At 42.7% G+C, this 22,582-nt stretch overlaps 1 protein-coding gene across 4 annotated transcripts in view; it reads right to left on the bottom strand.

Moving 5' to 3' along the window:
• BTBD2 (BTB domain containing 2) overlaps positions 1-22,582 on the bottom strand; it is a 239,590-nt gene that overhangs the window by 56,682 nt on the left and 160,326 nt on the right. For all 4 annotated transcript variants that reach the window (XM_073595242.1, XM_073595225.1, XM_073595219.1 and 1 more), the window contains one exon: positions 3,752-3,839. In XM_073595242.1, coding sequence (XP_073451343.1) covers positions 3,752-3,839 — 88 coding nt within the window. The remainder of the gene's footprint in view (positions 1-3,751; positions 3,840-22,582) is intronic.

Genomic DNA, 22,582 nt, shown 5'->3' with positions numbered 1-22,582 from the left:
CTTCTGATTGGTCGTCGCATCAATTCCGGTCTGCGGAGCTTGCATTCCACGCTGAGGTGCACTACCGGTTCCGGCACTCGGCTTTTCGGATACTGCTGACACTGCACGCTGCTGATTCCACACCATTTGCAGGGGCACCAGCCTGATGATCACTCAGAGACTACATCCTTGCCCCCTCTTCCAGCAGCCAGCCAGCGGTTCCCTACTGTCATGGGGACAGAGCTCATCTCCAACGGACCCTCCAGTGACTCTGAACCCCACTATATTTACATGCTTGTTTATCCTACTGCCCTGTGAGTAGCCATTTGGCTGTTCTTTTATAGAATATATTAAATGGTATTTTAATACCACACTTAGTCTGGCGCACCTTGCTTTTCTCCAACATGCCACAGATGAGGACTCCTGATTTTATCATTTTTTTTTTTAACACTCAACGATCTTGTAAGTGCTTTTAACCCTTTGTGCACTTTGTTAAATTTTGCATACTGCACTTAGAGGCACCTTTTTCCTTCTTTGTTAAGCAGGATGTATTCTGTGTGGTTGAGCATCTAGCCTGTGACTTGCCTCTTGCAGTGAAGAATTGACTTTCGCTATCATAAGCAACCCAAAGATAAGCAGTATTTAACATGGTAAGTGATAACTACAAGTCAAAGTATTTTTTTTTACATTAAAGACCATCTTTTGTTTTTGAGTAGAGGCAGAGATATCAAAAAAAGATAGTTGCCACATTATTGTTGAAGCACTGCTCAGCCTGGTGGTGGGCCCAACACAAGATAGCCTTCTTAAGACAGCCATAGGTTCAAATCTCGTCCAGTTCAGCAGGGACTGGCCGTGATTCAAACCATGTATGGGCAGGCTGATTGTACAACCGGCACGTTAGATTTTTCATATGATTTCCAGCGGCTATACCTGCTAGCAATAATCACTGCGTGCTCTACCGACAGGCATGGCTCCCCGCGTCCAGGAAAGCACAATAGCTCTGTGGAAGGGATTCCCCATTAACACTGTCAACCAGTGGTTACAGAAAAGATATTCGCACCATCTATGGCCAGATTTATCCCTATAATGTAGGCATTTGGCAAGAAGGGGTCTGAGAATAGCTCCAGGGGGTCGAGGTCTCATCGGAACTTTGTATGCCCTTTCAATAGCAAACAAAAGGTGACATTATTTCTCCCACTGCAGCGTAAATCCAGGTTTTAAAGAACAAAGGTTAGCAGTAAGAGGATGAAGATTATCTGCTTTATCACCAGTTCTGTTCAACATTACCCATATGATGCCACAGCTTTTGCATATTACGTTTAACCAGCGATACAGCGACTCTAACCTTGTCAAATTGTTTTGTTAGGGAGGCCTGACATAGATGTATAGCCTTCATTAGTTGTCTGAGTGTAGGCTCGGTATTATTCCCTGCATCAACCACTTCCATTCACCCACATCTATAGCAGAAGAGAAGCAAGCAGGAAAGACTTGGATCCAAAGGGATATAAGAACTGAATGTAGACGTTCCAGTCTCTGAACATTTAGCTGCATCTTGCTGCTGTGCACTGCTGAGAGGTCTCCGCCATTTTGTCTGGGAATCCAGGTAAATTTAGCAAGCTCATCTCTGGCCGTCTGCCCGATTTTGACCATGTTGAGAGGAGATCACTGGTCCAGGGAGTCTCCTGAAGTAATTGGCAGAAGAGCCATGCAGAATCTGCAGGATTGCGGTATCTGATTGCCAGGTTAAAACAAGAGCTCAGTGCATGCGGTTTACATGTCGAATGCTGGTCACACCCCAAGTGGTACTAGCCATGTTTACAAATTCATAAACAAATTTTATATTAGCTCTAGCCATGGCTGCACTGGGGAAAAGTCAAATGTTATAGCAGCTGCAATTTCTATGTATATTAATTCCAATTATCTACGTACCTCCATTTCCAGTAGGCTTAAAAGTATACGCAAATGATATTTCATTCATAGAAAAATACAGTGGGCTCAGTCACCCATTGGCCTGTTATATTTCTTGGAGACTCCAATGGTGAGATCAGCCTGCCATAGTTCCCATCTGTTCCCTGCTGTCCCACCTTGGGCTGTTCAGTATTCAGGGGTTTTGTCACTTCACCTGCTGCATTCTTTATAATATAAAATAAAAAATCCAACAGGGGTCATGAGACTCTTACAGCTGCAGTAGGTGTGCAGACCTGACCTTGAGAAAGATATCACCACCAGAGTCCCTGAAAAGATACAATCCTCAATTATATAGTTAACCACTAGGCGCCCGCGCTATAGCCGAAAGACAGCTACAGCGCGGCGCTCAATTGCCGGGAGGGCGTCCCTGGACGTCCTCCTGTTTACTCGTTCCCCACGCGCTGCCTCGCATTGGGGAAAATCTGCGTTGGCCGTGTCCCTTGGAAACAGCCAATCACAGATCGTGCTATATCCCCAGTGCCACCTGTCAGTGTCACGTGCCATCTGTCAGTGCCACGTGTCATCAGTGTCACCAGTACCACGTATTAGTGCCATCTGTCATCAGTGCCACATATTAGTGCCATCTGTCATCAGTTTCATGTGCCATCAGTGCCACATATTAGTGCCATCTGTCATCAGTGTCACGCCGTGTCATCAGTGCCACGTATAAGTGCCACATCAGTGTCACGTGTCTTTGTCCTGGTGCTCCAGGGCCTTCAAAAGTGTAATAGGTAGTCAACAAGTTATATGTGTAATTTATGCTCCTAGAACACCTCCCTGCATGTTGGGCCTCTCTATGTGGCCGCGCTGTGAAAAAGTCCCACACATGTGGTATTGTAAAACTCAGGAGGAGTAGCAGAATGTATTTTGGGGTGTCAATTGTGGTATACACATGCCATGTGAGAGAAATAACCTATTACAATGAAAATTTTGTGGAAAAAAACAAAACAAAAAAAAAATCTTCATTTTGCAAGGAATTGTGGGGAAAAAAATGACAACATCAAAAACCTCACCATGCATCTTACCAAATACCTTGGAATGTCTACTTTCAAAAAATGGGGTCATTTGGGGGGTATTTGTACTTTCCTGGCTTGTTCGGGTCGCAAGAAATGAGGCCACCAGTACATCAGGTGTGATCAATTTTTTATGATTTGCACCACAGCTTGTAGACTCTCTTTCACACAGATCAAATAATATCCACTAATTTGGGTTATTTTTACCAAAGATATGTAGCAGTAAAAAATTGTGGCCAAAAATTATGAAGAAAAATTAATAATTTGCAACATTTTATCACAGAAACTAAGAAAATTTTGTTTTTTTCCAAAATGTTCGGTCTTTTTTCATTTATAGTGCAAAAAATAAAAAAACCCAGAGGTGATCAAATACCACCAAAAGAAAGCTTTATTTTTATGAAAAAAAAAAAAAAAGGACAAAAAAATTCATTTGGGTACAGTATTACACAACTGAGAAATTGTCATTCAAAGTGTGAGAGCACTGAAAGCTGAAAATTGGTCTGGGCAGGAGGGGGGTTTAAGTGCCCAGTAGGCAAGTGGTTAAACATGTCCATGCCAAAACATAAGTTTTAAGTGGACTGGACACACTTTTACCCCAAAAAAGGTCTGTTTTTAGGCTGCTCTGAAGTTATACTTTATATCTTTTATATGCTACAGCATAAAATCTGCATTCCTTGACATTAAACATTAGTTTCCCCATAGGTGTTTAATATGGTTCATTAATATAAGGAGTTTAGATTACTTTAGGAAAACGGATTTCTCAGCATACCAGCAAAATAAAATCAACATACCTGTATATTTACTTGATAATCAGTGGGACCATGTATTGAGCCATACAGTGCAAAACCAACAACAAATATCCTTCGATTAACTGAAAACCTGAAATTTAGAAGAAAAATAAAAAAGTTACCACACAGAAAAAATGAATACCAGAGAACTAGACACATTAACAAATACTTTAAAGGTTTATCAAATAAATCAAGCAAGTCTACAAAAGACACACGGCTATAACTACTACTGCATTTTAGCAAGTCACTAGTGTCTGCAATATTTGGCAGTTATTATCCCGTGTCCAATGAGCAACAACTGAAAAGGACCTCTCACTCTGGCAACAGCTTTCCTTAAAGTGATACTAAAAGCATAAAACTTTGGGGAAAAAAAAAAAAAAGAAGTGTTATACTTATCTGTTCTGTGCAATGCACAATCAGTGTGTTCATAGTCCATTCGCTCTTCCTCCAGCTGTCTATCTGAAAGCCAGCACGGAGTGTGACATTATGAAAGGTGAGGCGATTGATGAATGCTATATATCACCTCGCATGCATTCATATGCAGGAAACAAAGGTGGAATCCAGGCAAGGTTTTCTGGGCCACCTTGGCATTGTTGGTTTCAGACCAGATTTTGCGGTCCACTATTGACCAACAGCAGGTTACATAAATAAAGCACGACTGGAGCAAAAAATTACTTTTGGCCTGGGACTCAGAAAGCCAAATCTGAGAGAGCTACTGATGTGAAGTTTTGCTTTGTGAGAGAAAGAAAAAAAAGTTTGCAGTATCTTTGTATTTGTGGGTGACTGGGAGAAGCCATTCACCTGTGAGTTAGGAACATGAAATGTGGCGGCCCCGCTCCTTAACCGATAATTGCCGCATTATTTTGTATACATTTTAGCTGTCAGCGGGGGAATTCCGCTGGCAGGTAAAAGACCCAAACCTGAAGGTATCAGTTTCTAGTATAGGCGCATTTGCACGAGTACAGATACTCGTGCAAATGCTTATCGGCATCGATACTGATTCCAGTATTGGTGCAACCCTACTTACAACTATTGAAAGAGTTGCATTTCGGGAAGATTTTAGTTAATTGAAAGCCAGTCACTGCTCTGCTAGATTCTGGTAGTGTTGTGACATTAGTCAAAAGGTGATTTTATAACTCCTGCAAAGTTACACCCCAGCACTATTGGGGTCATTTACATACATGGTGACACACGTGACTACCAGACTGCTGTGGTTGAGATTGATACCCCCCTGGGGGCACCGATACATTCAGTGGGGGTGGTACCTTCACTGCTTCATGAAGCCTTAGTGGGGTGAGATTTTACACACTTTTAGAGTTTGTGGGAAGACAAAAGGCTGTAGTAGGACAGAGCTCCCCCTGCTTAGGAAACACCGGAAATCACTCCGGAACCCCTTGATTGTAAAATTTAAAAAAGGGAAACTGTTGGTGTGTCCAAAGAAGAGTATTTTCTGTAATGGCTGGGGAGCAGGTGGAGCTGGAATCCAGACCCTAGCTTGAGGATAATGAACAAGAAAATATCGTACTCTAATAGTGAGATTGGACAGAATGCGGTACCTTAGAAGTCAGGAAAGACGATTTTTGTACAGAACCACAAAGACTGCACACTCAATAGAGCCAGAGAAAACATTAAAATGATTGACGGAGAACCTGTTGAAACTAATTATAGGGGTGTCTTTTCCCTACGTTAAAATTAAAAATAACTTCATCAAGCTGCATCAAGTATTAAGACAAGGGGAGGAGGAGGCAGAGCAGCTAGTGGTGCCTAAACCCCATTGCCGCATAGTATTAGATTTAGCCCATGGTCATATAATGGGTGGACAACTGGGTATAGAGAAAACCAAGGGAGAATAACCCAGAGATTCTTTTGGCCTGGGTTATATGCAGAGGTCAAAGAATATTGTTAGTCATGCCCAGAGTGTCGGTATTCTGCACCATCGCCCCATTTTTGCAGGTACTGGTACCGATAGTTACATAGTTAGTCAGGTTGAAAAAAAAAAAAAAAAAGACAAGTCCATCTAGTTCAACCAAAAAAAAAAAAAATACAATCCCATATAGACAATCCTTCACCCACAGTTGATCCAGAGGAAGGCGAAAAACCCCAGCAAAGTATGCTCCAATTTGCTACAGCAGGGGAAAAAAAAGAGGCAATCTGATTTTCCCTGGATCAACTTTGTAACCATAAATGTACTATGTAACGAGAATTAAAGTGCATTTTGAAAGAATTGGCATGGATCTGGTGGGACCAATAGTAAAGTCTGCCTGGGGCCATCAGCACATACTGGTAATACTGGACTATGCCATGCGGTATCCGGAAGCCATTCCCTTGCGTAATACATCAGCTAAGGCTATTGCCAAAGAGCTTGCCCAGGTGTTTATTAATGTGGGTATTCCAAAAGAGGTATTACCGGATCAAGGCACACCATTTATATCCAGAATCACTAAAGAATTGTGTAAGTTGTTCAAAATCTCCCATCTCCATACCACTGTCTACCACCCCCAAACTAATAGTCTTGTGGAGAGATTTAACAAACTCTGCAGAATGTGGAAACCTTGCAAGAAAATCTGAACAAATTAATGGGGTGGGCAACTACATAGCAAATTAGGTTTAATGTACAAAAATGTAAAATAACGCATTTGGGTGGCAAAAATATGAATGCAATCTACTGACTAGGGGGAGAACCTCAGGGGGAATCTGGGATGAAACAGGACCTGGGGGTCCCAGTAGATGACAGGCTCAGCAATGGCATGCAATGCCAAGCTGCTACAAACAAAGAAAACAGAATATTGGCATGCATTAAAAAGGGGAATAACTCCAGAGATAAAACGATTATTCTCCCACTCTACAAGACTCTGGTCCGGCCGCACCTGGAGTATGCCATCCAGTTTTGGGCACCAGTCCTCAGGAAGGATGTGATGGAACTGGAGAGGGGCAACAAAATTAATAAAGGGAATGGAGGACATTATTTATGAGGAAAGGTTACGAGCACTGAACTTATTCTCTCTGGAGAAGAGATGCTTGAGAGGGGATATGTTTTCAATGTACAAATACCATACTGGTGACCCCACAATAGGGATTAAACTTTTCAGGGAAAGGGAATTTAATAAGACACGTGACTATTTACTAAAATTAGAAGAAAAGCATTTTAACCTTAAAAGGGGTTGTAAAGGTTCATGTTTTTTTTACCAAAAAACACCTAGCAGTCACCAGTCCCCCATTTTACTTACCTGAGCCCCTTCATCTTCTTCAGCGGGGATGCGCCGTCCTTCTCTCCACAGAGTCCCAGCTTTGATTGGATAGATCGATAGCAGCGCAGCCATTGGCTCCCGCTGCTGTCAATTAAATCCAATGACCCAGGCGCTGGGGCCGAGTCATACATTCGGCTTCTATGGGCGCCGAACGAATGACTCGGGAGGGCGTCCGCAAGGTAACCTCCTCGGGAGAGTGCTTCTACTAGGGGGTTATCTAATGCGGGGAGGAGCCGCGACAGCTGCCAAGGGACCCCAGAAGAGGATTATCAGGGCCACTCTGTGCAAAACAAGCTGGAGGTAAGTATATGTTTGTCATTAAAAAAAAAAAAAAAAAAAAAAAAAAAATCACTTTAAGCTGCGTAGACGGTTCTATACTGCAAGAGTGGTAAGGATGTGGAATTCTCTTCCACAGGCAGTGGTTTCGATAATTTCAAAAAAATATTAGATAAGCACCTGCATGACCACAACATACAGGGATATACAATGTAATACTGACATAAAAGCATACACATAGGTTGGACTTGTGACTTTTTTTTAACCTTGCCTATTTGACTATGTAATATGTAACAAGACGCTCAAAAACATGTTAAAAAAAAGTGGTGGACCAAAGACGGGAGAAATTGGGATTTTTTGTTGCCATAAGAGGTACCTCAGGCATCTACAGGTTATGCCCCTTTTGAACTACTGTATGGTAGACATCCCAGTGTATTGCTAGATGTCGCAAAAGAAACATAGGAGGAAAAGACCACGCCTTATAGAGGCATCATTGAGCATATCTCACTGATGCAAGATTGAAACGCTGTTGTCATGCCGCTTGTACAGGAACATATGGAGCAAGCCCAGTGAAGGTTTTATAATCAGGGGTGCCAAGACCTGGACCTACAACCCTGGGGATAGAGTGCTAGTGCCAGTCCCCACAGTTGAGGTTAAAAAACCTAGCAAAGTGGCAAGGTCCCCTTGAAATTATGGAAAGAGTAGGGGAAGTAAACTACAAAGTTTACCAGCCAGGGAAAAGGAAATCAGAGAAAATATATTACGTTCATCTCTTAAAACCTTGGAAGGTCAGAGAGACTTTATTGGCAGTGCCAACCCCCAAAAGGAAATGGCCCCCGTAACACCTGAGGTACCCATAACAGAAACCTTGTCAGTGGCCCAACAGTATGACGGTAAAGAGTTTGTTAGTAAGAATAGAGACTTCTCTCGGCTTCCCAGACTGACCACAGTTAAACAGCATGACAATTATGGAACCAGGTGTCCACGTAAATGTAAAGCCCTATAGAATACCCGAGGCTAGGCGGGAAGCAGTTGCAAATGAAGTAAAGAACATGTTAGAGTTGGGCGTGATAGAAAAGTTCCACAGCGATTGGTCAGGTCCCATAGCCAGATGGAACTATAAGGTTTGTAACGATTTCAGGAAGTTGAACAGCGATGCATACCCAATTCCTCAGGTCAGCAAGCTTGTTCAGATTGGGAAGTGGCTGGTAGATAACTACTTTAGATCTGACCAAAGGTTATTGGCAGATACCTCATCCAATCTTACAGTATAAAGTGCTAATAATAAAGTGCTTATATCAATCTCACTTCTCAATGTGCAAAATAACGCAATAGTGACATCAAAAGATATATATATATATAAAATTCACAGGGATGACTAATGTAACTTCAAATGCTAAGCAATAGTCTCTATATGAGTAAGTACGGCACAGAAAGGAAAGAGTCCAAATGCAGATAGTGTAATAACTTGTAGAAATCCCTCTCCAGCTAAATGCAAGTGTTTTACTACTACACTATGGAGGCTCTTCTCTTCTACCTTTTATCCCTGGAGACAATTTTTTAAAGGAGCTGGTCGTGGAACTCGGTGTTTGTGGAGAAATAGCCCTGAGACTGCAGTGACCATCTGTCTAGGATATACCCAAGGAGGAGGAAAAAGTCACATCGGTGGTGTACATTTGTTGATGCACGACTAGACCCATCTGGGGTCTTCCCTTGAGGTGAGAGGCTAGCACACACACGGTGTGAATTAGAGAAGGATTTCTACAAGTTATTACACTATCTGCATTTGGACTCTTTCCTTTCTTTGCCGTACTTACTCATATAGAGACTATTGCTTAGCATTTGAAGCTACATTAGTCACCCCTGTGAATTTTATATATATCTTTTGATGTCACTATTATTGCGTTATTTTGCACATTGAGAAGTGAGATTGATATAAGCACTTTATTATTAGCACTTTATACTGTAAGATTGGTTCAGAGATACCTGGGAACAGTATTAGCACTTTATTATTAGCAATCCTTATTTAATATTTTTGTAGAGATATTTAGCGCTGCTTCACCACAAATCACATATACTTTTGGTGCTGGCAACACTTCAGAAGTCAGCTGCTTTATAATTATCTTTGAAACTTTACAACATATATAATTAACACGTTTAGCGGCGCATTAGTACTTCACGCTTAGTATAAACGGATTCCTTTTGTTTTGCATGGTGCTCCTGCCTCATTCCAGAGAATGATGGACAAGACCTTAAAACGCACCGTCAATACGCAGCTGCCTATTTGGATGATGTAGTCATCCACAGCCCAGATTAGGGAGATCATTTGCCCCAGGTGAAAGTAGTAGTAGTAGATTCCCTTAGGAAAGCAGAACTTACTGCCCACAACACAAAAATTGTGCCATAGGCTTGGAGGAGGCAAAATACCTTGGCTACGTTATTGAGGGCCGATTAAGCCTTAAATCAATAGGATTGAGGCGGTTCAAAAGTGGCCCCAACCCCATAAATAAGAAGCAAGTTCGTGCATTTCTTGGGATCACAGGATACTACAGTTTTATACCAAATTTTGCCACCATTGCAGCCCCACTGACAGATCTGATGAAGGGTAGAGGGTCAGTCATGATTAGGTGGAATCGTGTGGCAGAGAAGGCGTTTCCAAAGGTTGAAGCAAGCTCTTTGCACACAACCTGTGCTCGTGACCCCAGATTACACAAAGAAACTTGTTGTACAGACAGACGTCTTTGATGTGGGACTGGGTGCTGTATTGTGCCAAATCAGCGACGGGAAAAAGCACCCAGTAGTCTACCTTAGCAGCTTAATAAACATGCTATTGTCGAGAAGGAATGTTCGGCTATCAAATGGGCCTTGGATGCCCTCAAATATTACCAGTTGGGGAGAGAATTCCAACTAGTCACTGATCAGTCCCCTCTTAAATGGATGTGCTATAACACAGTGGTCATCAACCCTGTCCTCAGGGCCCACTAACAGGCCAGGTTTGCAAGATAACTGAAATACATCACAGGTGATATAATTTGCTGCTCAATGATTGCAGTATTCTAGTCTGCATCTCCCCAAGGTAATACATAAAACCTGGCCTGTTAGTGGGCCCTGAGGACAGGGTTGATGACCACTGCTATAATAAGGAGAAAAACAGTATGACAAGGTGGTTCCTTGCTCTTCAAGCATTTAAATTCACGGTGGACCATAGAGCTGGGAGACTTCAGAATAATGTAGATGCCCTTTCCTGTGTCCATTGCCTTGTTGGGACAGTTGCTTAGCAGTAGGGGCTTGAGTAGAGGGGGGATATGTGACATTATAAAAAGTGAGGCGATTGATGGACGCTATGTATCACTTTGCATGCGTTCATATGCAGAAAAACTAAGGTGGAATCCGGGCCAGGTTTTCCAGGCCACCTTGGCAGTGTTGGTTCCAAATCGATTCCCGTAAAAAAAAATAAAAAATTACACACACACACAGAACACCACTGAAAAAAATGACACTTTGCTACAATGTAAAGTAGTGAGTGTACAGCTTGTATAACAGTGTAAATTTGCTGTCCCCTCAAAATAAAACACAGCCATGTCTAAACCCCTAAGGGAAAATGTCCAAATTGGGCCCAATTAGCCATTTTCCCTCCCCAGTGTCATGTGACTGGTTAGTGTTACAAGGTCTCAGGTGTGAATGGGGAGCAGCTGTGTTAAATTTGGTGCTATTGCTCTCTCTCATACTGGTCACTTGAAGTTCAACATGGCACCTCACGGCAAAGAACTCTGAGGATCTGAAAAAAAGAATTGTTGCTCTACATACAGATGGCCTAGGCTATTAGAAGATTGTCAAGAACCTGCAACTGAGCTGCAGCACGGTGGCCAAGACCATACAGCTGTTTAAAAGGACAGGCTCCACTCAGAACAGGCCTCGCCACGGTCAACCAAAAAAGTTGAGTGCACATGCTCAGTGTCATATCCAGAGGTTGTCTTTGGGAAATACACATATGAGTGTTGCCAGCATTGCTGCAGAGGTTGAAGGGGTGGGAGGGTCAGCCTGTCAGCACTAAGATCATACCACGCACACTGCATCAAATTGGTCTGCATAGCTGTCATCCCAGAAGGAAGCCTCTTCTAAAGATGATGTGCAAGAAAGCCCGCAAACAGTTTGCTGAAGACAAGCAGACTAAGGACATGGATTACTGGAACCATGTCTTGTGGTCTGATGAGACCAAGATAAACTAATTTGGTTCAGATGATGTCAAGTGTGTGTGGCGGCAACCAGGTGAGAAGTACAAAGACAAGTGTGTCTTTCCTACAGTCAAGCATGGTGGTGGGAGTGTCATGGTCTGGGGCTGCATGAGTGCTTCAGTTCATTGAGGGAACCATGAATGCCAACATGTACTGCACGATTCTGGCTAAAATGAAAATCGCTTTTTTTTTTTGCTTAGAATAAAGGTCACGATTCTCTCACGATTCTCGCAGGGTAACATCATCTTTCACATTATATAAAAAATTGGGCTAACTTTACAGTTTAGTTTTTTTTTTTAATTCATTAAAGTGTATTTTTTTTTAAATTTTTTTGGTATATAATGTTTGGGGGTTCCAAGTAATTTTCTAGCAAAAAATAATGATTTTAACTTGAAATCAACAAATGTCAGAAAATGGTTTAGTCTTTAAGTAGTTAAACTTTCCTCATTTACACACCGAAGTTCATTAAATTTGATCTAAAGGACAAAACGTTACAATGTTTATAGTTAGTTCCATGGCTGTGAATGTTGTGATACTTGGCAGACTGCCCGTTTTTTTTTTTTTGACAGCTGTCTGCTTTAGCAGAGAATTCTCTGCATAGAAAGAATCGGGAAAATGCTTTAAGATTGCAAGGGGTTGGAGGAGCGCTAGTCTCCAACATCCACCAGCTCTGTGAGGTCGCCATGGAGAAGTGGAAGAGGAATCCAGTGGCAACCTGTGAAGCTCTGATGAACTCCATGCCCAAGACGGTTAAGGCAGTTCTGGAAAATAATAGTGACCACACAAAATAGTGACACTATGAGCCCAATTTGGACATTTTCACTTAGGGGTGTACTCACTTTTGTTGCCAGCGGTTTAGATATTAATGTTGAGTTATGTGAGCAGCACATTTAGGCCCCTTTCACACGGGCGGTCCATTCAGGTCCGCCTGTCAGTTTTTTAGGCGGACCTGAACGGACGATCCATACAGGACAATGGAGCGACGGATGTCAGCGGTGACATGTCCGCTGACATCCGACCCGCTCCGATCTGCTAAAGTGTGACGGATGGAAACCCTATTTTTTCATCCGTCTGGATGATCGGATGAAAACAGACTCAATGGTCCGTCTTCATCCGATTCCCCATAGAGGAGAGCGGCGCTCTGACAGAACGGTCCCTGCACAGTGTGCAGAGACAGACCTGTCATCTGCCTGCTCAGCGGGGATTTACGGAGCGATCCCTGCTGAGCAAAGCGGAGCCCGTACACGGACACGTCCGTGTGAAAGGGCCCCAACACTGTTCTACAAGCTGTACACTCACTACTTCAAATTGTAGCAAAGGGTCATTTCTTCAGTGTTGTCACATGAAAAGATATAATAAAATAATTATAAAAATGTGAGGGGTGGACTCACTTGTGAGAGATATATATACATATACACGCACAGATGGCTTGGAAGGCCCCCCCCCTTTTGTATTAAATTCATTTGAATGCACACCAACACAATATAAGAGTATTTCCTGAAATTCTGCGCCTGATAAACAGGAACTACCGCCTCATTCAGGTATGCAGAGAAAGATACATAGTGCATGCACTTTAAAACTTGTTACCACTTTTTTTTTTAAAACAATGACACTTCAAGTATAAATGTTTCAGGTTGACAAAGGTGAATACTACTGCGCAGCTCTAACTTGACAGGTTTCTTCCAAGTGCCTTTGGAGGAGCTCATGTGACTTGAGAAGATAGAATTATCACAACTGATAGAGTCATTTGGAAGCCGCCAGAAGTCTAGGGCTGCAACTAATGATTATTTTCATAATCGATTTGGCTGATTTTTTCTATTAATCGGATAATAACCTTAAAAGAAGTGTGGTGTACAATTTAGTTAATATATAAAGTAAAAAACAAAAACAAAAAAAAAAAAAGAAACAATTTATTCTTAAATATCTCTATGCAGTGGTAATATTAACTATATGGTTAGGGAGCAAAATCTCTAATCCACTCTGAGAACAGACAGAAGAGATATACTGTATATACTATTAGAAGGTTGAATCTGGTAAATATCAGACTCAGACTGTGAAAGTAATTATATATATATATATATATATATATATATATATATATATATATATATATATATATATATATATATATATATATACACACACACACATATACATACATACATACATACATACATACATACACACACACACCGAATTTAAATCGGCGTACAACATGCACTTTTCCCCCCTGAAAATAGGGGGCAAATCACCTTCGAGGGGAACGAGCACCACCAGAATTCACAAAGCCGTCATCTCCTGTTTACTCAGCTCTCACTTAACACACACAGTCCTGCCTCTGCCACTGGCATTGGACCAGTGTTCTGTCTATCACAGGAGCTGGTCCAATGCCGATGGTGGAGGCGGGACTGTGTATGTGACTGCCGACAGAGCCGAGTAAACAGGAGATGGCGGCTCGCGATATCCTGCACTGCATTGATGAGAGATAGGCTGCAGATGGGCACTAATCCGGCTGCATTGAGGCTGCAGTTGGGCACTAATCCAGCTGCATTGAGGCTGCAGTTGGGCACTAATCCAGCTGCATTGAGGCTGCAGTTGGGCACTAATCCGGCTGCATTGAGGCTGCAGTTGGGCACTAATCCGGCTGCATTGAGGCTGCAGTTGGGCACTAATCCGGCCGCATTGAGGCTGCAGTTGGGCACTAATCCGGCTGCATTGAGGCTGCAGTTGGGCACTAATCCGGCTGCATTGAGGCTGCAGATGGGCACTAATCAGCCTGCATTGAGGCTGCAGATGGGCACTAATCAGGCCGCATTGATGGGCACTGACTATTATTTTTCTTCAAAGTGGTTTATTTCTGAAACTTCCCTCTTAAATTGAAGGTGCGTGTTATACTCCGATAAATACGGTAATAAATAAATCCATAAGTAGGATATATGGGCATTTTAAACTAGGAGTCAGACATGAAGCTATATGAAGGGTGGAAAAGGAGATATAAATCTTTTATATTAAAAGTAGTACTAATAAAAGCTGAGACTTATTTTCATGGATATGATCATTTTAAAAATAATGCACAATACTGGTAAGAGTTTACTTTAAATGTAATTGTAATGCCTTCTATTACCTCCAGATGCTGGGTTTTTTCCTGCACACAGTCTTTGTTGTTATAAAAATAATCACCTTAAACTTGTTATACTTACCTGCTCTATGTAATGGTTTTGCACAGAGCAGCCCCGATCCTCCTCTCTGGGAACCCCCGTACTGACGCTTCTGGCTCCTCCTGCCTGCAGAGTGGCCCAAAAGCAAGTTGCAATGTATAGTGTAGAGTGCCCCTATAGTAAGGTTAAAAAAAAAAAAAAAAAAACTTCTGCCTTTAGAACCACTCACTTCATGCCCAGGACTACATGTCCCACGAGGCATTGCTCCACACACATTCACAAGTTCAGGCACTTACTGACATGTATGAACAGTGTACTGAGTTGTATGTGTGCTACATTGCATTTCCTGATATGTAAACAAATAATGCATTCTGTATGCAGGCCGATTAATAGATTATGAAAATAGTTGACAACTATTTTAATAATTGATTTGTTGTTTCGGCCCTACAGAAGTCCCTTGAAAGTTTCCTCAAAGATACTCTTGACAACTACTGAGAGAGGAGGGACCAGAAGAAAGGTATATTAAAGTATTAAGTCATTGGGACATTGGCTATAAACACTAGAGGAGAAAATTTCCCCTTCAAAAGGGCATTCTCTTAGGGAACTTCTTCCACAGGAGTTCCATCAACCAGCATTTCCACCAAACGATCCTCTGCATGTGAACAGAGAGGACGCTCATCCTAGATAGTTGGCTAAGCATATCTGCCATGTGATCTATGCAGTAGCACATGGGCGGAAGGCAAAGGAGCTAGGTGGTAGTAGATGAAGAGACGGATACAGGGTCCTAGGCCATACTGCAATACTTATTACTTTCTCATTGAAATTCAGAAGAAAAAAAAAAACGTATCCTCTTATTACCTTTTTTGTCTTCATTTTTAATTTTATTTTCCTTAGTCTGTGTGTGTTTTTTTTTGTCCCCCCCCCCCCCCAGAGTGATGTCTTGACAGCTCATCATTCATTCTGTAACCTAAGTTGCCCTCCACCCTATGCTCTGAACACATAGTTTTTAAAGTAATTTCCTTATAGCTGTTTTTACAGCAATCATCCTCTCAATATTCTGGCTGCTTTATTCACACATCATTCTTTGTTCATTTAGCCTGGTCACTGTGTCCCCTCTGTGACCACGCAGGACTTCCTCCTATGTGGGTACTTTGTTCCAGGTTGTGACAGTGGTTAAATTACGGCGTGGTAAGCTTACCTTAAGACCTACCTGACATTATTGTGATTTACACTCATTCCTAATGTTGATACCCACTATTACTATTTTTGATATTTGTATTTTGTTGCTTACTTTATTTTTCTGTTCCTGTATAGTTTCATGAATTTTACCATCAATTCGTATATCCCCTGATGAAGCTACCAGGCGAAACATGTCAGCATAATATACGAATCTGAAACTCTCGCTGTAACTGTACACCTGTTTGTATGACCACTTATTTTGTGAAGCGCTGTATACTTACGGATAGATTGTCCCTGCTTATGTTTTTTTAACTTTATACTCATTAAAAATTTTTTTTGATATACCTTTCTCATCGTTATTTGCTAATGCACCGTTAAAATCCATTCCTCCTTCCCATCTGATCCATGGATTTAGTCTGAACAGCCAGCAGACTTAAGGGGGTGCAACAGCAGGTTGCATGGCAGGACCAGTGAGTGCAAACAGACTTAAAGAAGGCTTCCACCCATTTGCTCACCGGCTCCGTAAAAAAACAGGAACAGCCTCAACACAGATTGTTAAGATTTTGCTCAGGTAAGAGATGGCTAGGTCCATGACATGACAGACATTTAATGAACCTCTCCTCAACTGAATAATGCTGAGCAAAGAGTTTGGGAGGTGTGAGGCCAATCACTGTAGAACGCTGACTAAGAGCCAATTACCAGGAAAGGTTTTGTCTTCCTCTGGATCTGTGGGCATAGAATTATGTAAATGGAGTGTGCGTTTTTCCTATTGGTTGAACTGGATGGAATTGTATCTTTTTTTCAACCAGACTAACTATATAACTAGGTGGTATGGACAGTTTTTGTAAGGTTGTGCAGGAGACCTTAGGGTGGTCTGACCCTGGCTGCTCTAATATAAGGCAGGAATGCACCTCATTGATATCAGGACCAACATGGTATCCTTTAGTTTAGCACAGAAAGCTGCCTCTGCATTTGATTCGGCAAAAGCTCTTATTTATTCAGAGGAACTTTGATGTATCTCAGTTCAGGGCTGTCTTAATGAGTGGGCACTGCCCAGGGGCCCCTGCACTTTCCCCAAAGCAGCTGGTCCTTGAGCCTATGCTGTCCTGAAACTGGGGGCCCCATGATGGCACAGAGTGATGGATACACAGGGGAGGCAGGCTGGCAGGGGTGCACCGTGCAGAATGATAACCATTTCACAGCCAGCAGGGAGTAGCAGGGCTGGAGCGCCAGTTATGCTCTGCCCCACCCCATGCAGCTTGAACGCTCGTGACTTGAAGGCTGCAGGGTAGGAGCTGCTGCGTCGTTCAGAGTGTTGGGGGAATATCTGGGGTGTAAAAGGGTCAGAGTGCTGGGGGGAGATCTATGGTGTAGAGGGGTCAGAGTGCTGGGGGGATACCTAGGGTGTAGAGGGGTAACAGTACTGGGGGGATACCTAGGCTGTAGAGGGGTCAGAGTGCTGGGGGGATTTCTGGCGTGTAGAGGGGTAACAGTGCTGGGGGGATATCTGGGATGTAGAGAGGTAACAGTGCTGGGGGATATCTGGGGTGTAGAGGGGTCAGAGTGCTAGGGGACATCTGGGGTGTAGAGTGGTCAGAGTGCTAGGGTGAGGGGATATCTACGTTGTAGAGGGCCCAAAAGAGCTGGGGAGGCATCAATCTAGCAGATATATTATATGCACAGGACAGCTTTGTTACTTTATGTACGTAGTATTTTCTCACTGTTTCTTTGCTGTACAGAATGATTGTTCATGTAGTTAATGCGGAGCTCCACCCAAAAGGGGAAGCTCCGTTTATCTGCCTCCTACCTACTTGATGTCTGTTTACCTGCACGGTCTCCATTCTAGGGGCCCCAGAGCATTACGCTGCCCAGGGGCCCATGATGCTATTAAGACGGCCCTGTCTCAGTTCACAGAATTGCCTCTTCCTTTACATCTTTTAAATCTGTTAGGGAAAATTTTCAAGCCTGAAAATGGGCTGGATTTTGATTCTCCTATAGGAGGCCGCATGGGATTTGTAAGGGCCACTACTGAAGAAAAGTCTACAAAATTGCTACAGTCCCTTGCAAAAGTATTCACCCCCCTTGTTTTTTTTCCTATTTTGTTACATTACAGCCTTTAGTCCATTTTTTTTTTTTTCAATCTGAATTATATGTGATGGATCAGAACACAATAGTCTAAGTTGGTGTAGTAAAATTAGAAAAATATATGCATAAAACTATTTTTCAGAAATTAAAAACTGATAATTGGCATGTGCGTATATATTCACCACCTTTGTTATAAAGCCCATAAAAATCTCTGGAGCAACCAATTACCTTCAGAAGTCACATAATTAGTGAAATTATGTTCACCCGTGTGCAATCTAATGCCCTGCACACGGTCGGACATTGATCGGACATTCCGACAACAAAAACCTAGGATTTTTTCCGACGAATGTTGGCTCAAACTTGTTTTGCGTACACACGGTCGCACAAAGTTGTCGGAATTTCCAATCGCCAAGAACGCGGGGACGTCAACCACGTACGACGAGACTAGAAAAGGCCATTTCAGAACCAAGCGCGGCACCCTTTGGGCTCCTTTTGCTAATCTCGTGTTAGTAAAAGTTTGGTGAGAGACGATTTGCACTTTTTCAGACTCGTGGCTTTCCGAACGTTTTCTGCGGTTCAGTTTGTGCTTGTGGGTTTGTATCTGCTCTTCAGTGCGTGCAAGCAAGCTACGCGTGACTTGTCATTGTGTTCTTGTTCGTTCGTTACTGTTTTTCAGGTCGCTCTTCACAGGCCTTGCTGTTCTTCAGTGCGTTCTGTTACTTCGTTCTGAGCAGCCGACCGTTTTCTAGCCATGTTGCATATACGTACTTCTCGTAGAGTTCGTGCTGTGCGGGGGCTTGGTGTTGGGGTCCTGACCTTGACACAAGTCCAGTCCATGAACAGGGTGGGGAGGAGTTCATGGACCAAGAATTGGTTGCTTCAGCATGACCAGTTCTGTCATATGCCTTTGCTCCGTGAGAATAATCCTGATGATTTCAGGAACTTTCTCAGGATGACGGACCCCGTATTTCACCGTTTGTTGGCTTCGCTGACCCCCTATATCAGCAGGCAGGATACCTGCATGAGGCAAGCCATCACTCCGGAGCAGAGGCTCGTCGCTACCCTGCGGTACTTGGCGACGGGGAGAAGCCTGCAGGACTTGAAGTTCTCGACAGGCATCTCCCCCCAGGCTCTGGGGATCATTATCCCAGAGACCTGTTCTGCCATCATACAGGTCCTGCAGAAGGAGTATATGAAGGTAAGATTTTTATCCTTTAATATCACATTTTATTGTATATAATGTTTGCTAATGTATTGTATTTCTTTCCTCATTCCCTAATTACCATGATTGTAATATGCTGTGAATGTCCCCTTTGTCCTCATGCATGCTGGAATTTTATGTTTTTTTTTTTGTCCTTCATACATATTTGCCTTCATTTACCTCCCCAGCATGGTCTCCTGCCCTATATTCACATCATGTAGTCACTTAATGTATTTTATCAGCTCCATAGTAGTGCTTTACCCCAAACAACCCCTAAAATGTTTAGAAATATGATTTGTGCTTTAAATTCAGGCAGAGTGCCAGAGGCTTTTTTTGTGGTGTCCCCAAATCATTTTTAACCCTCCCTCCCCCCAACTGCTAAGTCAGCTGATCCCAATTCTCTATCTATCCTCAATCATCTATCTGCTGACTTTGCCAAACCCATACACACTATACCCATCTCTTTTGTGCTCAGATGTATGGATAAATTCCCCAAAGCATGTAGTGCAAGGGCCTGCCTGTATACTTTCAAATGGTACTGTTTAAAGTTTTTGTATCCTATTATTATCTTGATAGGTAATAGCAGAATGTCCAAATGTGCTCAAATGTGTACAGTGTGTATTTATATCTTTGTATTATGACACTTCGTACCTATCCAGTGGTCTGCCAATAGTGTAACTAAGGTGGGGCTGTTCCAAGTAATACCCATTATTTAGGCATTCATCTCTCAATGAAGTGGAGAGGGTTACCTGTCCAAGATTCCCCCCCCCCCTATAATGTTAGAAATGGCCCATGAGAGGGGGGGGGGGGGGATATGATAGGTGTACCTTATACTTTGGTGTTGTAAAATTCCCCTTAATAAATGTTATCTGGATGTTGACCAAGAATGTTTGTGTCTAATCTGCTTTCCATGTTTATGTGCATAAATACTAATTTATTTTTGTTTTCCTCAACAATTTCCTTCCACGCCACAGGAATGGCAGACTGTGGCCTCCCACTTTGCCCAGCGGTGGGACTTTCCTAACTGCGGAGGGGCAATTGATGGGAAACACGTCCACATCGTCCCACCACCCAACTCGGGGTCGTACTATTATAATTACAAGGGGTTCAATAGTATTGTGATGTTGGCGGTGGTGTCGGCTAATTACGAGTTCCTGTATGTGGACGTGGGGAAGAATGGCCGGTTTTCCGATGGTGGAGTCAATGCCCAGACGGCGTCTCCAGAATGGCAGCTTGGACTTGCCACCTCCAGAAGAGAATGTGGAAGGACTCCCATTCGTCTTCATTGCGGATGAAGCATTTGCGCTGGGGGACCATCTTATGCAGCCATTCCCGATGAGGACCCTCACCCTGGAACAGAGGGTTTTTAATTACCGGCTGGCCAGAGCCAGAAGAGTGGTGGAGAACACATTTGGAATCATGGCCAGCCGGTTCCGCCTATTTCTTACACCCATCCATATGGCGGAGTATAAACTGAATCATATAATCCTGGCGTGCTGTGTTCTACATAACTTTTTACGTCAACATTCTGCCAACTATGCTAGCTCAGTTGGGCCTGAGGCCGGAATTATAAACGAAACAACCCTGACGGCGCTTGAAAGTGGCTGTCCTGGCTTGCCCTCCCTGAGTGCCCGTGATGTCCGGTTAAGATACCTTGAGTTCTTTGCGGGTAGGGGGGCCATCAATATGCCAGACAATTTGTAAAACCTTGATTCAATAATAAAAAAAAAAATTTGCAAATCTTTGGTGACATTTACTGCTTGTGTTTGTTTTAGCTGACCCTGACAGAAATGTGGCGAGTCCAGAAAATGGCGTGATTGTGTAACCTTACAAAGCACTGTTGGGTGTTGTTTACTAAAGGCAAAGACACTTTGCACTACAAGTGCACCTGAAACTGCACTGAAACTGCACTTGTAGTGCAAAGTGGATTTGCCCTTAGGAAATAACCCCCATTGTCACAGAAAACAGCAATTACATCACCACAAAAGTGTTGTAGCGTTGAGACAATAATCCACACATTCTTGATTAACAATCTTTTTAATACCAGCACAATCACATGTGCATTTAGAAAAGGTTTTTAAAACAAACCAACATGTTTGTTGTATAACAATTTTTGGGGTGGCATTATCAAAAACAGAAATGTCTATTTAAGATAAAACAGGCATGTGTAAAACCAACAAGAAAGACACAAATCTTGAACTTACAAAGTTCACATTTGGTAGAACTTGAAGGCAATATCAGACATGAGTATTTAGGAACTGTGTTTGATATTGCGTTCAGATGGGGTGAAGTCACCCCAGCAAAAGGCAAATTTGGAAGATGCACACAAATTTCCGAATGTCAACATGTGCTAGCTGCCATCACGGGGGATCAAGGGACGTGTTTTGGGGGAGAAACCCCTTCCTCTCAGCTACTTTATTATTGAGGATGGGGTTGCACCCCCAAAATGCGTCCATTGATCTCCCGTGATGGCAGATAGCACATGTTGGCACACTGTGTGCATCCTCCAAATTTGGCTTTTCTAAAAATCGCTAAAACATTTTGAACATTGTAGCACACAAAAAAAGAAAGTGATTTGGAGGTGTTTTAAACTCTACCCAAAACATCAATGATGTTCTTATTTTTTTGAATAACATCATTGATGTTTTTCTGGAGGTTTTCCAATGCTAAATTGCACCCCATGATCTCCCCGATCAGGATCTGGGCACTTTCTGATGTGAAAGGATCTGGATCCACAACATCATGATCACCTAAAAAGAGAGAAACCAAACAAAAACCAGGTATAAAAAATATGCCGGCATCCATCTCTTACCTGAGCCTGTGGTCGCAGACACTCACCTGTTGTGGTGACTAGTTCCACCACGTCTTCCTCCTCCTGCTCTGCTTGTGTTGGGGGTATTTCCCCTTCTTCCTGAGGTGGGGGGTCTCTGGTCTCCTCGGATGAGGGGTGTCCGAGTCTTTTCTCCCCTATGTAAAACAAAAATGGTATACTTAGCACACAGATATTTGATGGCAGAACTATAAATAGGAAACATTGCTTGGAAGTGTGGTACAATTGTCTAAAAAAATTGTCTATTTTGGCAGAGTTCCAAAATGTAGCATTTTCAGTGTCCTTTGTCAAGCTGCAATACTTTACCTGTTTGGTACAAGCTTCACAGATGGAGACCCCCCTATAGTATACACTGGAGCACCTGTGTGGCCCCCCTAATAAAAATGGTGTTCTGGTGTCCCACACTAGTGCTCCAGCGTCCAGATGTGAAAACAGCTGCTCAGTGTCCTCTCCTTACACAGAATCTAGTTTGCTTTTCATTCTAGTAACAAAGCCATCTACACAACCAAATTAGTTTCATACAAGTAGGGCGTAAAAAAAGTGTCCAAATGCATATAGCCAAAACAATGCTGTTTTATAGGCCGAAAGAAAAATGTTTGATACGAACGAATAATGTGCCCAT

Source organism: Aquarana catesbeiana, linkage group LG01 (assembly GCF_042186555.1).
Source record: "Aquarana catesbeiana isolate 2022-GZ linkage group LG01, ASM4218655v1, whole genome shotgun sequence".
NCBI classification, from domain to species: Eukaryota; Metazoa; Chordata; class Amphibia; order Anura; family Ranidae; genus Aquarana; species Aquarana catesbeiana.
The sequence above is the reverse complement of the archived record's forward strand: the minus strand, read 5'-3'. Positions and strand labels throughout refer to the sequence as shown.